We start from the raw sequence: 18,870 nt of genomic DNA on the forward strand, positions 1-18,870 counted from the left end.
ACTTGCTTCCAGTTAGCCGTCTCAAAATGTTATTTCTAGCGCTGACTTTCTTGCGAGTTTTCTGACAGTGGTACCTATATGTTAAGGTCCTGTGTAGTATCACTCCGAGATACTTCGGCTTTTCTGTATGCTCCAGTAAACTATCTCTCCACCAGATATTAAGTTTTGTTGCAGCGTCTCTATTGCGTAGTTGGAAAGCGGAAACCTGCGTCTTGGAAGGGTTGGGTTTAAGTGAGTTCCGGTCGTAGTAACTAGCCATTGTGTTAAGTCCACCTTCCAGTTTTTGTTCGACGCTGGGAAAGCTGGTATCTTGTACAGCTATTGCCAGGTCGTCAGCATAAAGAAAATGTTTTGAGTAGGCAGGGAGAGGTTGATCGTTGGTATATATATTAAATAGCATTGGCGCCAAGACGCTTCCTTGGGGCAGCCCATTCCTTTGAGTTCTCCATCTGCTCTTACTATTGTTCAGAGTGACATAAAAGCGTCGGTTCTGCATCATGTCTCGATCACTTTTACCAGGTTATAATCCTTAATTGTAGCATATATTTTAGTTAGGAGGTGTTTATGAATGATGGTATCATATGCGGCGGTTAAATCGACAAGAGCGACTCCAGTGATCAGCTTCTCCTCGTATCCCCTCTCGATATGCTCTGTAAGAGCCAAGACCTGCCCAGTGCATGATTTTCCCGGCCTAAAGCCCGCTTGCTGAGGAATAAGTTTCGATTCTACGATTTTCTCCATGCGTATATACCACCATATCGTGGCATATACTAAATAAGACTGTTGCAGTCCGGGTGGCGGGAGGTTGCCCGCGGGGGGGAGTTCTCTCCCCTCTGCTATGGAATCTCGTTATGGACGGACTGCTTAATAGTCTCAACAGGATTGGTTTCAACACTCTGGGATATGCAGACGATTTGGTCGTGTTAGTCAGAGGTAAGTTTAACACAACAGTAAGGGAGCGAATGCAAAGGGCCTTGAAGATTGTGGAATCATGGGTGACAAGGGAGGGACTAAATATTAGTCCTACAAAGACCGTAATAATCCCCTTCACCAAGCGCAGAATACTTTAGGGACTAGGCCGTCAAAGAATCTGCGGTGATGAGATTCCTCTCTCGGGGGACGTCAAGTATCTAGGAATCACGCTTGATACTAAACTGACCTGGAACCGATATTTGGAAAATGTCACAAGGAGGGCGGTGACTACACTAGCGGTAGTCAGACGACTTCATGGAAAAATCTGGGGCCTCAGACCACAGATGGTGCACTGGCTGGACACTGGAGTGGTGAGGCCGTCAGTAATATATGCATCCTTGGTATGGTGGCTTAAGGTAATGCAACAAACAACAATGCTCAGCCTCAGCAAGGTGCAAAGACTGGCTTGTCTGAGCACAACAGGGGCGATGAAATCAACGCCCACTGCATCAATGGAGGCGCTTCTGGACCTTCCGCCTCTTCACATAGTGATCCAGGCGGAGGCAAGAATGGGATTCTATCGACAACAAAGTGTCTTGTCTCTGGGAAATAGGACAGAAACAGGACACTCAAAGGTGGGAAATTCTATCGGGGGACCTCTACTCCAAATGAGATCGGGCCAAATGACCCCTCTTTATCACTACCACAAACCATTCGAGGTGAACAAAATGGATCGAGGAATGTGAACAGATATAACATTCCTTCAGGATGGACTAACCTGGTATACAGACGGGTTAAAGACCGCTGAAGGAACAGGAGCTGGAGTATTTGGGGAAAAACCAAGGGTAAGTTTACCCTTTTCCTTGGGTAAACACTCAACCGTATTCCAGACAGAAATCTTCGCCATTCTACAATGTGCGAGAGAAAACAATAGAAGAGCTTATTCAGATAAGCTCATCAATATATGCTCAGACAGTCAGGCGGCACTTGGGGCGCTTATGAGCCCAAAGGTATCGTCGAGACTCGTCTGAGAATGCCTAGGTGAACTGGGAGCTCTGGCTCGAAGGAACAGAATTAAATTATTCTGGGTGCCGGACCACAGCGGCATCCAAGGCAACGAAAAGGCCGATAAGCTAGCTAGGCAAGGATCATCGGCATCCTAACTTGGTCCAGAGCCAGTACTGGGAATACCCAATGTATGGCCCGTAGTGCATTAAAACACTGGATCAGGGAAAAGCAGAATGTCCACTGGAGAAACAGACAGGGGCACAGGCACAGCAAGGCTTTTATCCAAAGACCTAGCTCTAAAACCGCAAAAGAACTGCTAATGCTTAGCAGGAATAAATTGCGGATTACAACAGGCCTCTTGACACGACACATGGCTGTCAAGTGTTACCTGAACAAGCTCGACCTGTATCAAGGAAGTCTTTGCTGCAGACTCTGCGATAAAGATCCTGAAACAGCGGAGCACATAATATGTTACTGCGAGGCTCTGGATCGCAAGTGACACTTTTTTATTTGGGAAAGCTAGGCCAGAACCGGAAGAACTATGCTCCCATCCTATCAAGGACTATAAGTTAGTGCCGGGCACAGGCATAGGAGAATGGGTGCAGATATAGAAAAGGGACAAACACAATAGGCCTCACAGGATGGAAATCGAGTGCCGTTGCTGAAGGCTACATTGAAAATTCAGTGGGAAACAAAAAAAGAATTGGTCAACAAATCGCCAGTACTATTACTTCTAGACCGTCTACTTCAAAAGATCAGGAGCCACAAATTGATCTTGCTAATGAGTCAGCAGGAAAAGTACCGATTGATATTGGGGTAAAGAACAACAGCATTTAAATTTTGAAATTTCAGATACGGCCCCAACAAGCTCTAAAAATTTTAATATCACTTTCTCAAGTTGTTTAAACTTAACAATTTATTTAAATGGCAGCAACACGACTTAAATTGATTACCTTGTGTTTAATCGTTCACAATTTTTATTAATTTGTTGTGTTTCATTGTTAAAAATATATTTATTTAATATCTTTTAACTTTTTCATTTTTTTTTACTAAAATTACTACTCTAATTATCCACGCATACGTAATCAAAAATAGTATGTGCAACTCGTGCGAAGTTGTCGATTTTTTGTCGATATGATTGTCAGATTGCTTCAGCGATTGTGGGATTGCGAAGGTGATTGTGAGATTGCGAAGGTGATTGTGAGATTGCGTATAGAGATTGCCGTTGATTGCCAGCAATTGCCGACAATTTGTAACAGTATTGTCAGAAGATGTTAACCCCTCGCATCCTGCATACGTAACCAGCCCATCTTAAGCGGGATTTAGTAATCATGACTTCAGCGCTTTTGCAGCTAGCTTTTTCAAGAACCGATACGTTTGTGATATGGTGGTACCATTTGATTATTAATAGTTGTCTAAGGTGTCGCTGTTGCAAATTGTTTAATACGTTCATGTGCCGACGGTACGGCACCCAAATTTCTCTTCCATATAACATGGTCGGGATTATTATAGCTTGGTACACTGCAAGTTTCATTTTTGTACTCAAGTCATGATTGTAGCAAACTCTTCTCTTATTTTAACTCGTCTTTTATTTTCCAGAATGAAAAAACTTTTGATGTGCTGTTAATTCTGTGCTGAATTATATCGTATGAGTCGATATTGGCCTTTTCCGAAAAAAAACTGCCGAGGCAATGGAATTCCGCTACATATTCCAATAGTTCTTCTTCGATTTTTACAGCATTGTTATGATTTTCTGGGGGAGTGCATGTGATTTTAGTTTTATCGATGTTCAGCTTAAGGCCCAAAGCCTCGTGTGCCCATAATATGTGTTCAGCATTTCTTGTAACTGCTGTGACGTTTTTGCAACTAGAGCGCAGTCATCGGCGTATTGAAATTCTGTGATGAATTATTTTATACGTGTTTTTGCCCTGCGTCTTTTTATGTTGAACAGACTACGGTCGTATCTGTATCTAATGTCCATTTCTCTTTCCTGCAGTTTGCTATCCACTATAATAGAGAGCTCTGCCATGAATATGTTGAATAGGAGAGGCGCTAACACATCCCTGTCTATCTCCTGTATTTGTTAGGAAGGGATCGCCCAATGATCCATGATGTGACACTCTAGACTTGTTGTTCTTATTGAGGCTTTTACACACTGTAAGAAATTTGTTGGGTACTCCGAATTTTTTTGCAAAATTTTGGATTGGTCGCCAGTAATTGTTTTGTGGACATTTTTGTAATTATTACTTTTGTAACTTGGCGGAAAGGAAAAAGAAAAGTGTACTTCTTTAAACGCAACATTAAAGTTAAACATTAATATTATATTGTATCTTATTCTTATTTATTGCTAAAATTTGAATTACAAATTCTTTTTCTTGCACGATAAAAAACTGGAATGCAAATCAAGTTTTTAGGAGCACCTGACTGGCAGTTTTTATTTTATATCCCAGTAGTAATTACTTTCAAAACTTTCTATTTTACCAGAAAAACACGAGTCATGTAACAATAATAAAAAGTATATTGAAATTCTTATTAGTTAAGAGAAGGCATTCGAGTATTCCTATGAAATAATTTATAGTTGAAACAATTAACATTACATTATACAGGGTGGTTCGAACTGTATTCCGGAAACTTCGGCAGTATATTCTGCAGATAAAAATAAGTGTCCTAAAATGCTTAGTTTCGGAGATACAGAGTGTAGAAGTTTCATTTTTATTTCGATTTTTTCCAAATAAATTATGAAACAGCGTCAATATTTAGATAAAAATTGGTGTCTGGAAGTTTTTTGACATGAGAAATGTGATTTTGATGTCAATATGACTTCTACTTGTACAGAGCGCCACCTACAAATTTTTTAACTGGTTTGAAAAGTAATATCTTTTCGTCCGTACCTGTATAAAACTACTGAGTAAAAAAATATACATTTTCGACGCGACGTTTGTTATGTAAGAAAGGTCTCTTTGTAGATATCGCTACGAGTAGTACGTGTTTTCGAATACACTCATCGGCAAAAGTCTTGCACCCCCAAGACATATTTATTTCTTTGCATAGCATATTGTTGTAGCTATGCGTACAAATACCTTAATATGATGTGTCTACAAAAAAACAGGTCATAAAAGTAATGAAAGAAAACCTTATCGATGGAATGTGTATGGTTTTGCTATTTGCGGTCAAATTTTGTTTCTCAGTTCGAGTTCAATCTTGTAGTAAAGCTGGATTTATAAACTGGAGAGTTGAGGTTCAGTTGCCGTTCAAAATGTTCAACGCTATGAAATGAACGCGCGCATTTATAAAGTCAGTTGGTCGAAAAGTTGGCAGTTTCGTTTTACGTTCAGCGGAGTTCAAAGATGGTCAATGTTTTTGTCGGCAGTTGGCGACCGCTGGCGACGTTCGGCGACAGCCAATGAATAAGCGCCTGTCGATCACGTGAAGCACAGTACGCCGATGCATTGGAAAATGACCCTTAAGCCGGCGACGGACGATGAGCGATAATATAATATATATTATAGCTCGGCAGTAAGCTATAATATTATATTATATTATTACTGCAGTGCACTCAAATATATATATTTTTATTTTTCAATATAGTAGGCTGATTTAGTGAACTATATGGTGTAGAAAATGGCGAGGGCGAAAGACTTTTTATTAATTGATACCATTGATAGCTCATCAGAAGATGAATCAGATGCTGAAAGCGACAATTTATTAGCAATTATGGTTAGTAACCAAAAACAAGCACCAAGATTCTGGTTATCTAATCATATCAAATACCGAAAAGAACGAGGAGAATTTTCACTTTTTAACGAATTAAGTGACGAAAAATTTACAAATTATTTTCGAATGGACAGAACTAAATTTTATGAACTTCATGATCTAATAAAAAATGATATAGAAAAGCAAAACACAAATATGCGAGAAAGCATTAGTTCGTTAGAGCGACTGGCAGTTACTTTAAGGTATGTAGATAGATTATACTTAGTTATAGGAAAGTAAAAATTACTGAAAAACAAAAGAGTTTAGAAAAAGGTGTTTATTCAAAAATAAAATTTACATATCTGTGTAGTGTCTTTGGTTAATTATGAAGCTTCTTATGCTTTCATGGTGACTGGCATTCGTTCCAGGAGAGACAGGATTACTGCATTGTATTAAGTTTGAGTCATGACATGAGTCTTCGTACTGTGTATTTACTGTAGTCGAAGTCGTTGAGTCCTCGAACTGTATCTGTGAAGTCGGCGGGAGAAAAGTATGTACATCAGACTGTGGAACAGCGGAACCACTTGAATTTGATGAACGTGGAAGGGAAACTAAATATGTGTTATGTTGGGACTGCATTGGAAAATAATTTTGTGCTGGTGTTCCATGTATCTCTTTCGATGCCTCTTCTCGGACCTCCATAACAATGTCAAAGATCTTTCGTTGGACTTTTATTTGCAAATATTCTGACAAATCGTTAGTATAGGCGTACATACTATCAAAAAACTTCTTTAATGCTGTGTCTTCCTTTGGCTTCACATTTTTTTCTTGACTAAGTAATTCTTTTCTAAACAAGTTTCTCTCATTCGATCTTTGAATTCTCCTTTTTTGTTCTTGTTCAAAATATTCAGTGATTTTATCAATTTTTCTTTTAGGTCGCGGTGTATTATAATGGGTTGCTTCCTGCGATTCATTATTTGTTGCCACTTCAAAATTTTCTTCTGTCTGTGTATTTCCAAGAGTGTCAACAGTTTCATTAGTATCTGTTTCTATATCTTGAGTAGCGGATGAAGCGTTGGTGTCCCTTCTTCGATTTGTTAAGTGTGGTAGTATAAATTCCATTTGTTTTTCATATTTCCAGACTCTACTGTCACTACTTGCTGCTTGCCCTGTTGTAGTTTTTTTTTTATTCAAAGCTTGTCTATGACCATCTCGCAGTTTCTTCCACATACATTTGGCTTCTTTAACTGAAATAAAATAAACAATTATGTATTTTTTTTGCAGGTGTCTAGCTACGGGGGACACATTCAGATCAATGGCTTATAGTTATAGGATGGGGGAGAGAACAGTTTCAGAAATCGTAGAAGAGGTCTGTGATGCATTGTGGACTCACCTTAGACCCCGGGTTCTTGCAGAGCCCACCACTAGTGATTGGAAAAAAATTGCAAAAGATTTTAAGGACAACTGCCAGTTTGATCATTGCCTCGGTGCAATTGACGGCAAACATGTTACTATAAAAGCACCTCCTAAGTCTGGATCTAATTTTTTTAATTACAAAAAAACATTTTCTATTGTTTTGTTGGCAGTTGCTGATTCAAGCCGAAAATTTGTTTATGTTGATGTAGGATCTATGGGAAGATTTAGTGACAGTGGTATTTTAAACGATAGTGTATTTGGAAAAAAACTCAAAAATGGAAGCTTGAACTTGCCACATGATAAGCCTCTATATCCAGGCGGAGTAGAAATGCCATACGTTTTTGTAGGGGATGAAGCGTTTCCGTTGATGAACAATTTACTGCGTGCATATCCGCAATCGAGGTTATCGGAGTCCAGAAGAGTGTTTAATTATCGGCTATGCAGAGCACGCAGAGTAGTAGAAAATGCCTTCGGTATATTGGCGGCTCGATTTAGAATATTTAGAAGACCCTTTGAGTGCCGCCTTGAACTAGTTGATAAAATGGTTAAAGCCGCATGCGTTTTACACAACTATTTAATCAAATGTAATTTGTATTCAATGAATGAAGACGAAATTGAAGATCTAGATGACAGTCAACTGACGCCCTTGGCTCATTCTGGATGTAGATACTCCGACGAAAGTTTTTTAGTAAGGGAAGAATTCTGTAGATACTTTAACCATATTGGAACCGTTCCTTGGCAAATGATGCGTATACAAAATAGACTATTTCCATTATAATTAGATATTATGCATGTTAGGAGAATAAAAATTGTCTTTCAAAATATTTCAACACTCTGTATAATAGAAAGAAAGCCATTTAGGACATGTTTATAAGAACTTTTTGTCATAAAATTAAGTAAGTAATAACAGCCTAAACTTTGGCTATAGTATATATATATATATATATATATATATATATATATATATATATATATATATATATATATATATATATATATATATATATATATATATATATATAGGCCTTTATTTAAAAAGTAGGGGTATTTAGAAGAATATACGTGACATATTTAAATAAAACTAAATGGGAGCAAAACATACCGTCTGGTATATCGCATTCAGCTATGATATTTCTCCAAGCTGCTTCCTTAAGTTCATTGTTTTTGTAGGCATTGGTATCCACTTTCCATAGACATGGATATTTTCTCACACTTTCTATGAAATGTTCCATATTCTTCACAAAAATAGCAACTAATTTTACAACCTACTAAAACCTAACCTACAAAATCTATTTTTCAAATCACGTAAAACGCACGCCACGCACCTATTTGCTTTCTTCGCGGGCACCGCAACGCAAAGAGGGGAAATATATATCCTAAAAATCGCTCGGAAAGCATATTCGTTCATTTATGAAATATATCGCCCAATATCGCCGGGATATAGATATATATTATAGCATCAATGCGCTGCGACCTGCACTTTTTAATGCAAAGCGATATTTTTAAAATATGTGAGCTATAATATATATTATATTATCGCTCATCGTCCGTCGCCGGCTTTATTGTTGTTTCATTATTTCTGTTAATGTAATGTTTAAATTTTGCGTAATCTTCGATTACTGTGTTTGAACTTTTACAAATATGAAAAGTATTTTTAAATCGAAAGAAAAACGTTCGAAATTTTCACAATTCCAAACCTAACCTACAACCGAAACTGACAGTTTATAAATGCAAAAATATTGAACCTCAACTGCCGCGAACATCCAACTGAAACTGAACCTCAACTGAATGCCAACTCCCGAGTTTATAAATCCAGCTTAAGTGTTGTGAAAGGCGACAAAAATGCTAGGGCACGAAATTTCTGCCTTCGTTAGGGCCTGAATTATCGCTTTGCATGAAGAAGGTTTCAGCAGGCATCAAATTGCTGATCGTTTAAATTTAGTGCGAAGTACTGTAAGCCAAATTATACAACAGTATGTGGACACCGGAAATATAAGATCTCGTCCTAGGTTGGGCCGTACAAGGGTAACGACTAAACGACAGGATCGCTACTTGGCTCAATTTGCCAGAAGAAATCGGTCAGTTCCAATTCGAGAGCTACGATCTCAGTTTCAACGAACTTACCACCGAGTGATATCAAGCCGAACCATTTCCAGGCGACTTTCTGGATTGCGGCGTAGACGTCCACTGCGAGTCCCTCTATTAACGTTACACCATAGGCAAAGGAGGCTACGGTGGGTTAGAGAACACCAGAACTGGTTATTACTTCAGTGGAGAAACGTAATTTTCATTGATGAAACCAGGATAGGTTTGATCAGTGATGACTATCGTCAGCGAGTGTGGAGGGAGGCAGGGAGGCAGCATCGCTTGAATACAGCCCTTACTGTTGTTCCTTATCAAGGAGGAACTGAGATGTTCAGGGGTAGAATTATATACAATAGGCGAACAGAGCTCATTCATATTCCTGAGGTGATGAACGCCCATTTGTATATGGAAACTGTAATCAGACCAATAATTTATCCACTGCGAGAAGAAATCGGCAATAATTTTATTCTCATGGATGATAACGCTCGTCCTCACAGAGCTAGGATGGTGCAGGAAGCATTAAATGAAGGGGAAATAACTCGTCTGGACTGGCCTCCACTCTCCCCGGACATGAATCCTATTGAGCATGTCTGGGAATTCATCACCAGAGCTGTATTTCGCAGAAATAACCCACTAAGAATCGCCAGGAGTTGATCATTGCCGCTCAAGAGGAATGGCAGAACTTACCTCAAGAAACCATAAACAACCTTATAATGGGGATGCCCCGACGACTTGATGCACTAATAACAAATCGAGGAGGCAATACTTTATATTAGTAACCTTAATTTTGTCAGAATTTATTATTTATTTATTTATTTTCTTTTTTTTGTCAAACATTTTTCTTTATGGAATTTGCATTTTTTTTTTTGTATTTTGGCAAAATATATTATTAAACTTGGTGAAAGTTTTTCCTTTGTTATTTTTTTAACATAACCTTAGCATCTATTGATTTCCACGAAAAATTAATTTGGAATGTATTTTTTTTAAATAGTAAGGGGGTGCAAGACTTTTGCCGATGAGTTTATAATAAATTTGGGAAAGTTCAACAGAAACTGTTGTATCATCATTTTTTCGCAGAAAAATTTATGATTAATTTAAAAAAAATAAAACTTTCCCAAATTTATTATTTCAGTCAAATAACTATCTACTTAACGTGTATATTTTTTGTCACTAATGACATGTATTGAGTACTTCCATTCTAAATAACTTGAGAGTGGTTGCTCGTAGCGATTTTTACCAAGAGACATTTTTTACGAAGAAAGTCAAGGAAATGTATATTTTTTCTCTCAGTAGTTTTATACAGGTACGGAAGAAAAGTTATTATTCTTCAAAACAGTTAACACATGTATAGCGCCCCCTACAAGTAGGATATTGACATCGAAATCAAATTTCTCATGTTAAAAAACTCTCAGACGCCAATATTATTTTCCAAACGTATTAGAAAGAGAAAACGATAACATTGAAAATGTTTTGCATATGTTCTTTTACCTCAGTTGAGACGTTAAAAAATTCTTCAAAATTGATGTCGATTTGTTTTATTCTTTAATTATTCTCACTTTCCCCAGAAAGATTGATACACGTTTAGATAGGTATGCTATGCTATCATTCTCACCTTACCGGTTTTATCATTCTCACTCACTCCGGTTACCCGGAAAACTGGGAACATATTCCATTAAAAAAAAATGTTTATTTTTGCAAAAAAAGTTAGTCAACTCAAGGTATGGGGCTGTGGATTATGTCTCTAAATCAATACAAAACCCAAATTTGAAATTTAAAATTATTGAACAAATTTCTGTTTCCAAATCTGTTTCCAAAAAAAAAAACGTTCCTTCTTACCCCATCTCATCTTAGATGTTTAAATGTTGATTAATTTAGTTTAAACATGACTAATTTTCTCTTTCCCATGATGTTTTCCTACAAATTTTGTTAAGTCAAAGTAGAACAAGAAATTCGATGTTTTGTTAATACAATATTTTTCTTTTGTTTCAGATATTATGGACAGCCTTATCTGTAGCTTTAGGTTTAGAATTAAGAGGTGAATATATCCGTGGAGTTCCTTGTATAAAAAGACATCAACAGTTGTATTGTCCGACAGCTGGAAATTCTTACCCACTGTAAGTATATCTTATATTTAATTATTCAATGTTCTTTTTACAACCTTTTACTTTCTACGGTCATTCATTACAAGATATACCGGGTGTTGCCTCGTCGGACGGGACATAGGAAATCCCATGTTAATATTAAAGGGGTCAATTATTGGCTTCCCTAATTATTTTAGAGAATAATTCTATTTAGGTTTATTGAAGAGCACTAAAACCCACATTCAAAAGAACAACTTTAGATATTTTTGATTAGCTCGTTTACGAGTTATCGCCGATTTCTTTTTAAATATTTCTCCTTTCTTATGACCCTGTATTTATTTATGAGCACCAGTCAAGGTAAAAGATAACTGTCAAATGAAGTTGTCATTTCAGAAATTCACCTATTTAGTGCTTTATTATTATTGAAAACTCATTCCTACATCGGAAATCTTAAAGATGTATTTATAAATACAAATTAATATGAATTAAAGTAAAATAAAGTAATCAATTACAAGGTATTACTAGTATTATTACAATGTTCAATAACTTATTAATTTAGGTTTAGGATTTAAGAAGATGTTAATTAGGTTTAGGATTTAAGAAGATATTCCTCCATCGACTGCTAGACAATAACCCAGGCGATCATAAAATTCTCTTTTTACATTCGCTAGTTGGTAAACTGAAATTCTATTGCATTCGGCAGAAATATCATTTTTTAACTCGTCTAGATTTGGGTATTTTTTATCCTTGTATATCCTGTTTTTTAAATGTCCCCAGAGAAAGAAATCATTTGGCGAAATATCAGGAGACCTTGTTGGCCAATTTACTGTATGATTTAGGCCAATAACGTTTCCGTTAAAACTATTGTCTAAATATTCCCGAACAGCCAGGGTACTATGTGCCGGGCAGCCATCCATTTGGTACCAAACTTCCTGATTTTCCCTAGCGGCATCATGTAAAGCAGGTAAAATATGATTTTCGAGTAGTTCCAAATAATATTCCGCATTTAAATTTCGCGTAAAAAATAATGGCCCGATAATATTGTGTCCGAATATCCCTGCCCAAACATTTACTTTCTGTGGATATTGCGTCCTTGTTTCGACAAACCTGTGTTGGTTTTCTTTGTTCCAATATCGATAATTTTGAACATTGGGTTCATTATTTAAGGTAAACGTGCATTCGTCAGTGAAACATATGTTTTTTAAAAATTCCCTATCCGTGTTTGCTCTTTCCATCATATCAAAACAAAACGCCTGCCGCCGTATTTCGTCCCCATCTCGTAGCTCTTGGTGCTTTTCATATTTGAAGGAATAGTATTTATGTCGTTTCAAAATTCGAAACGCTGTAGTGTGATCTATTCCTATTTCATCCTCAAGTTTCCTTGTGCTGATCTTTCCATCGTTCTCTTCCACGCACAATAAAACTTCCAAGTCGGTATCATTTCTTGCATCTTCTCTTTGTTCCTGCCTTGCTTCACATCTGCAGTTATTTATTAGGGTACCTTTGGTCTCAAATCTCTGGATATTCCTTGCGATTGTAGATTTTCCAGGTATCGGTCTATTCGGATACAGAGCAGCAAACATGTCCGACACTTTTTGATAACTATTTCCTTGATAATACCATTTAATCATCAATACTTTTTCTTCGGTAGTGTAATTCATGGCTAATATTTTCTATGTAGGTATGAGTTTTTAATAATAATAATAAAGCACTAAATAGATAAATTTCTGAAATGACAATTTCATTTGACAGTTATCTTTTACCTTGACTGGTGCTCATAAATAAATACAGGGCCATAAGAAAGGTGAAATATTTAAAAAGAAATCGGCGATAACTCGTAAACGGGCTAATCAAAAATATCTAAAGTTATTCTTTTGAATGTGGGTTTTAGTGCTCTTCAATAAACGTAAACAGAATTATTCTCTAAAATAATTAGGGAAGCCAATAATTGACCCCATTAAAATTTACATGGGATTTCCTATGTCCCGCTCGACGATGCAACACCTGGTAATATTGTTTAATAATATAGTATTTTCTCTATTCGTACATAATAATCCAAGATCCCAGAGCGGTCTGACATAACTTATTTTCACAAGGATGAAACCTTAGGCTCTCAGTAGTGCTCTCATGTGCTTTGAATACCGGCGTGTTTGGGGAGTTCGCCCTGTGACACCTTGGCAGATGAGAGACCGGGTGAGAAAGATAACTAAAAATAAGAGTTACTTAACTTAAATTTGTATGGCTGATTTTTGTATAAATATTGTAGAATATTACTCTGAAGTAGTATCAAAAGTGTCAGACACTTTCCATGGACCTGAACTTTTATCAGACGATAGCAAATCAAACAATGGATCTTTGATAAAGATAGACTTTATCAAAAATCCACAAAAAATAAATGAACTTTACTTTTCTCTTTACCGTTTTTCAAGTAAGACCAAAATAACCAAGTTATTTTACTTTGAAAATTTAAACAAAAAATGCTTTTTTGCTTAAATTTTGAGAACCTCTGGATGTTTTCTGGATTTTCTTTCATGTAAATTTAATCTACTACCTATGTTGCCATATTATCGAGAAATTATGTTTTTTAACTTAAAAATAAAAAAAATTCCAAACATTTTTTCCAAAAATTCCAAATTTCTGCAAAAAAAACTCATAAGCGTGTTTCTGAGGCCGAAATATACTTCCAGTTAAAATACTTGCACTTATTTCTGGGACACCCTGTATATTAATAGATAAAATATGTTTTTTCGTTATGGTCATTTTGTTTTTGTGGATTCGGGCCGGTTGCCTGTTATTACCGGGCCGGTTTCCACTTCCCCATCCACCCCTGGTGGCGCCCTCTAAAAGTAAGAGTCATATTGACTTCAAAATCAAATTTCTAATGCCAAAAAACTGCCCGACATCATTTTTCTGATTTTTACATATGTTATTAAGACAGCTATGATAAAATTATATTTAATCAGTCAGGCAGATTGTAATGACCAAACATCCTCTAAATACAAAAATTATTCAGCCGTGACTATGAGCGTGGGAGAACTATGGGCATGCGTTTCCGAGTAAAGTACTTAAATATTTTAAAAATACTTACTTTATACTTGCTTTCGATTATTTTTGCATCTCTATTTTAATAAGATGAGCTTTTTTTTATTAAAGTAATAATTAATAATTATTAAAGTAAATTAATTTATTGCATAAAAACTACTCAAAACAATTATCGCATATTTTCTAAAAAAATATTAATTTGAAAAACAAGACACCTTGAATTCTCTGACTTGCGTTTTTAAATAGTTTGGATACTGTAAAGGGAAATGTTCGAAAATATGTCTGGGGGTAACATGCAATTTTTAGTCGACCGATTATTTAGTTGTAAAAGTGAACACAATACATACTGGAGCAGATCGGCCGACTATTATTTGATTGCATGTGAGCGCGGCTCACACAATCTGTCTAGACATGAATCTGCCGTGGGCCAGAATTGATAAAGAAAAAGCACATATTTTTGCAGAACACCTCGCGAAAGTATTCTCACCGCATAACAATGACTTAAATCATGAAATAGAGAGAAGTGTGTCAGTTGTCCCATTAAACATATCAGCAATCAAGTTTTTAACAGTTAAAGAAATTCAGCACGAAGTTAACAACCTAAACCCTTGTAAGGCACCAGGAGTGGATAAGATAACGTCAAAAATGTTAAAAGAACTACCAAGGAAGGGCTTAGTACTTATCACAAAAACACGGTAAAGATTTAAACAGAGTCTCCTCATATCGCCCTATTAGCTTACTACCATTAGTCTCCAAAATTCTTGAAAGACTGATACTTCGTAGAATCAATTCAGATCCAAAAACCGAAAACTGGATACCACATCACCAGTTTGGGTTTCGAGAAAGACATTCCACTATTCAGCAGATACATCGGATTACCAGCAATATAACTCAAACTCTTGAAGACAAAAAGTATTGCACGTCAGTGTTTCTTGATGTTAGTCAGGCTTTTCACAAAGTATGGCATACAGGACTACTTTACAAAATTAAAAATTATCTTCCCATGTCCTACTTTCCGATATTTAAATCCTACCTAAATGGTAGATTGTTTAGAGTCAGAATAGATTGGGATATATCTGATAATTATAGCATAAATGCAGGTGTCCCACAAGGTAGTGTCCTAGGACCACTACTCTATGTCCTTTTTACCGCAGACTTTCCCACACACACAATGAAACAACAACGGCTACTTTTGCGGAAACAGCTTCCTTGATATTACAAAGACATCTAAATGTAATAGAAGCATGGTTACGTGATTGGAAAATTAAAATTAATCCATCAAAATCGGCCCAATTAACTTTTACTTTAAATAGAGACCTGTGCCCTCCAGTATATTTAAACAAGACACTAATTCTGCAGTCTTCCTCTACCAAGTACTTAGGCATGCACTTGGATACTAAGCTTACCTGGAAAGAACACATAGTAAAGAAACGTAAGCAAATAGATTTAAAAATAAAAGACTTATATTGGCTAATGGGAAGAAGATCTAAACTATCGCTAGAGAATAAACTTCTTTTATACAAAACCATAATAATACCTATTTGGATATATGGAGCAGAACTCTGGGGATGCGCTAGTAAATCAAATATAGCCATAATACAAAGGAGCTAATCTAAAATTCTACGGATGATAACAGACGCACCATGGTATGTCTCCAATCATACTCTACAGGAAGACCTAAAAATTCCGTACGTCAAAGAAGTCATCCAAACTCGGAGTAAAAAACATTTCATTAGACTACATGATCACACCAATACCTTACTTCAGCCTCTACTTGAACCAGTACCTACAAGAAGACTTAAAAGACAATGGCCATCCGATTTGAAAGAATATTAAGGAGGATTTTTCACTGGAGAAGACCTCATCACGTTAACTGGGGCGTCATTGCTCTCAAGTCATTAAATTAGCCCATAGAATTTCCTTGCAAATATTCTGATTGCTAATAAATCATAATAAAAAAAAATTACAATCTGTCTGACTGATTAAATATAACTTTATAATAGCTGTCTTAATAACATATTATGTAAAAATCAGACATGTAAAAATAAGTAAAGTTCATTTATTTTTTGTGGAGCTTTGATAAAGTCTATCTTTATCAAAGATCCACTTTTTGATTTGCTATGTTATTTGCTAAATGTTTCTGGCTGGTACGTGGTACGTTAACCAAATTGTGCCTCCAGATAATGCGTCCAACATCGGAAACTAACGGCTAGTTAAATGTTTGTAAATAGTCGTGTAGAATTCTTTTAGAATGCTTTTAGAACAAAATAAGCTCATTTTGTTCTAAACTCCAAGACATGATTTGTGGTCCAAAGATGGCAATGTTTTTGTTATTTCAAGTAGCTTTCAGAAGTTCATCAACGAATTTTGATGAAACTATTGTTTATAAAAGGATAACTAAACCTACAAAAAATATTTTTTATGCATTTATAAGTGACACTCTAGAAGTCAAAATTTGTGGATAACACTATCAATTAAAATTGATTGCTTGTCTCAACAAGATACAATTGATAAGTTTTTTAGTAATTAATCATTTTTGATAAAAATCTGTTTTATGAGACGTTTTAGGGATTTTGACTAAATCTTGTGAAATTTCGTTCAATCTTTGGAATTGATTTTTCCAAAAATATAGGTGGTCGTATTGTTACTGGATAGATTTATAGATAATAAATGTAGTGAAGTATTTTTCAATTGTAAAGTTTAAAATATATATTGTTTAAAGAAAATAATTTTTTTTTTATTTTTTATACTCTTAATTTACTTAACTTTTATTGATTTTTATATCAGTATATCGGGATACACCAAAAATTTAAGTATTTTTAATAGTCATTTCTTAATATCACTGACCTATTAGAATAAATACATTATTATATTATGACAGTAAATGCTTGAGAGGATGAGATTAAATATACCGATTGTGTAGAGCTACTTAATTTTTAAATTTTTTATACTTTCCTCGACTTAAGATTTCTGAGAGTTGTCAAACTTATACCAAATTACACAAACTTTTACCAAATTGCACAAACTTTTACCAATTTACACATTAATTTGACACAAAATTATACCAGGGTATAATTTTGATAAATATCATAGATAAGGAAAATAAGTTTAGATTGGAATGCTCGGTTTGCCGCCAAAACTTATAATTGTTTTGGGGTGCATACGTTGTACGGGATGCATATTTGTATGTTGCACACAGATTGTCCATTCGGAATTAGTCGGGTCTGCTGCGATTCGGAGGTATGTAAGTTATACTCGGGAGTAGGGAATGCAATCCCGCACCAAAATCGCAATCCCGCAAACCCGCGGGATTAAAGCAATCAATCCCGCGGATCCGCAAAATTGCTGGACTGTAAATAATAAATGCTCCTCTTTTCTCTCTCCGATTTTGGGATGCGGTTTGGACCAGGTTTTAGACGCATCTATTGTGATTAAGATGCTATGTGGTTTTCGAAAATATAGTTAGCGAATTCTCATATACAGGGTGTTTTATAATACTGTACAAATTTGGTCAAGAATCTTTATTACCGAAAATTTACAATTTTTGAAAAATTTATTTTAACTATGTAGGTACGACTAATCTGTATTGAAAATAGAAAAAACAATTTGGTGGATTTTTTTTTAAATTTTTGTTTTAAGGAAAATACCAGTTTTTTTTTGAAAAATATGCATTTATAGTCATACATTTGGTCCTAAATGTTACAAAGGGCATTGTACATTTTGCATAGGCCCACAATATATGTACGTATTGATATAGCGTGTATCTTAAACTAGCTGTACAGAAATTTGGACCGATGTATACAGGGTGTTCAAAAAATATATTTAATATTAAGTAAACTTAAATTTTATTATAATTTATCTACTTATTTTATAAATGAAAATATTATTCTGATGTTGAAGTTTTTTTAACTTGTGTTAGTTATCGGCTTTTAGATACAATCTATATGAATAATTTTTTGGCATATGCCTGGTCCAAACCGCATCCCAAAATCTTTTTCAACTTTACATTTACTCTAAAATTTTGCTTGTCCCGATAATTATGTCCGGCAGTTTATTTGACAAAATTGTCCACAAGTACTAGTTAAACGCCTTTCTTCACTTACGAACATACACCAGAAAGAAATCTAACATCTAACCTGTTTGTTTCACTTATTTTTAATGGCCAAGTCGTAAGGAGAATCCCCTGGTGTCGATCCCGCAGATCCCGCACGGTAAATCCCGCAACTTTGATCCCGCAGAATCTCGGAGGGATCCCGCATTTGCGGGAACCAGCATTTGCGGGATTGCATTCCCTACTCGGGAGAGCACTTCCTTGGATAAAGTGAGTGCAACATACAGAAACATTGTAACATATATTGTATATGCCAGTTTAATTTTGGCGCTTATAGGGAAAAAGTTGTAGCTAACACGAATTAGTTAGGTTGCTCTTTTCGATTGTTCTTTTAATGGTTACAAATAATTGGGAATTGAGATTGCATGCCAAATTTTTAGATGACTTTTTTCTTAAATTATTAGTTGTACCTCCTTGTCTAACGTTGAAATGGCAACGGTCAACACGCTAAAAAAATAATTCTTGGGGCTTTGGAAACAAGTGGAAATGTTAGTTTTATTCTCCAAGATTCTTTGGTAAGTA

The 18,870-nt window shown here is 35.7% G+C and overlaps 1 protein-coding gene across 1 annotated transcript in view; it reads left to right on the forward strand.

Annotated features, from left to right (window-relative positions):
• Positions 1-18,870, forward strand: part of LOC115887219 (protein spaetzle 3-like) — an 86,310-nt gene that overhangs the window by 46,183 nt on the left and 21,257 nt on the right. The window contains exon 2 of the mRNA XM_030906585.1: positions 11,104-11,228. Coding sequence (XP_030762445.1) covers positions 11,104-11,228 — 125 coding nt within the window. The remainder of the gene's footprint in view (positions 1-11,103; positions 11,229-18,870) is intronic.

The sequence above is a fragment of the Sitophilus oryzae genome, unplaced genomic scaffold (assembly GCF_002938485.1).
Source record: "Sitophilus oryzae breed Bouriz unplaced genomic scaffold, Soryzae_2.0 scaffold_556_pilon_pilon, whole genome shotgun sequence".
NCBI classification, from domain to species: Eukaryota; Metazoa; Arthropoda; class Insecta; order Coleoptera; family Curculionidae; genus Sitophilus; species Sitophilus oryzae.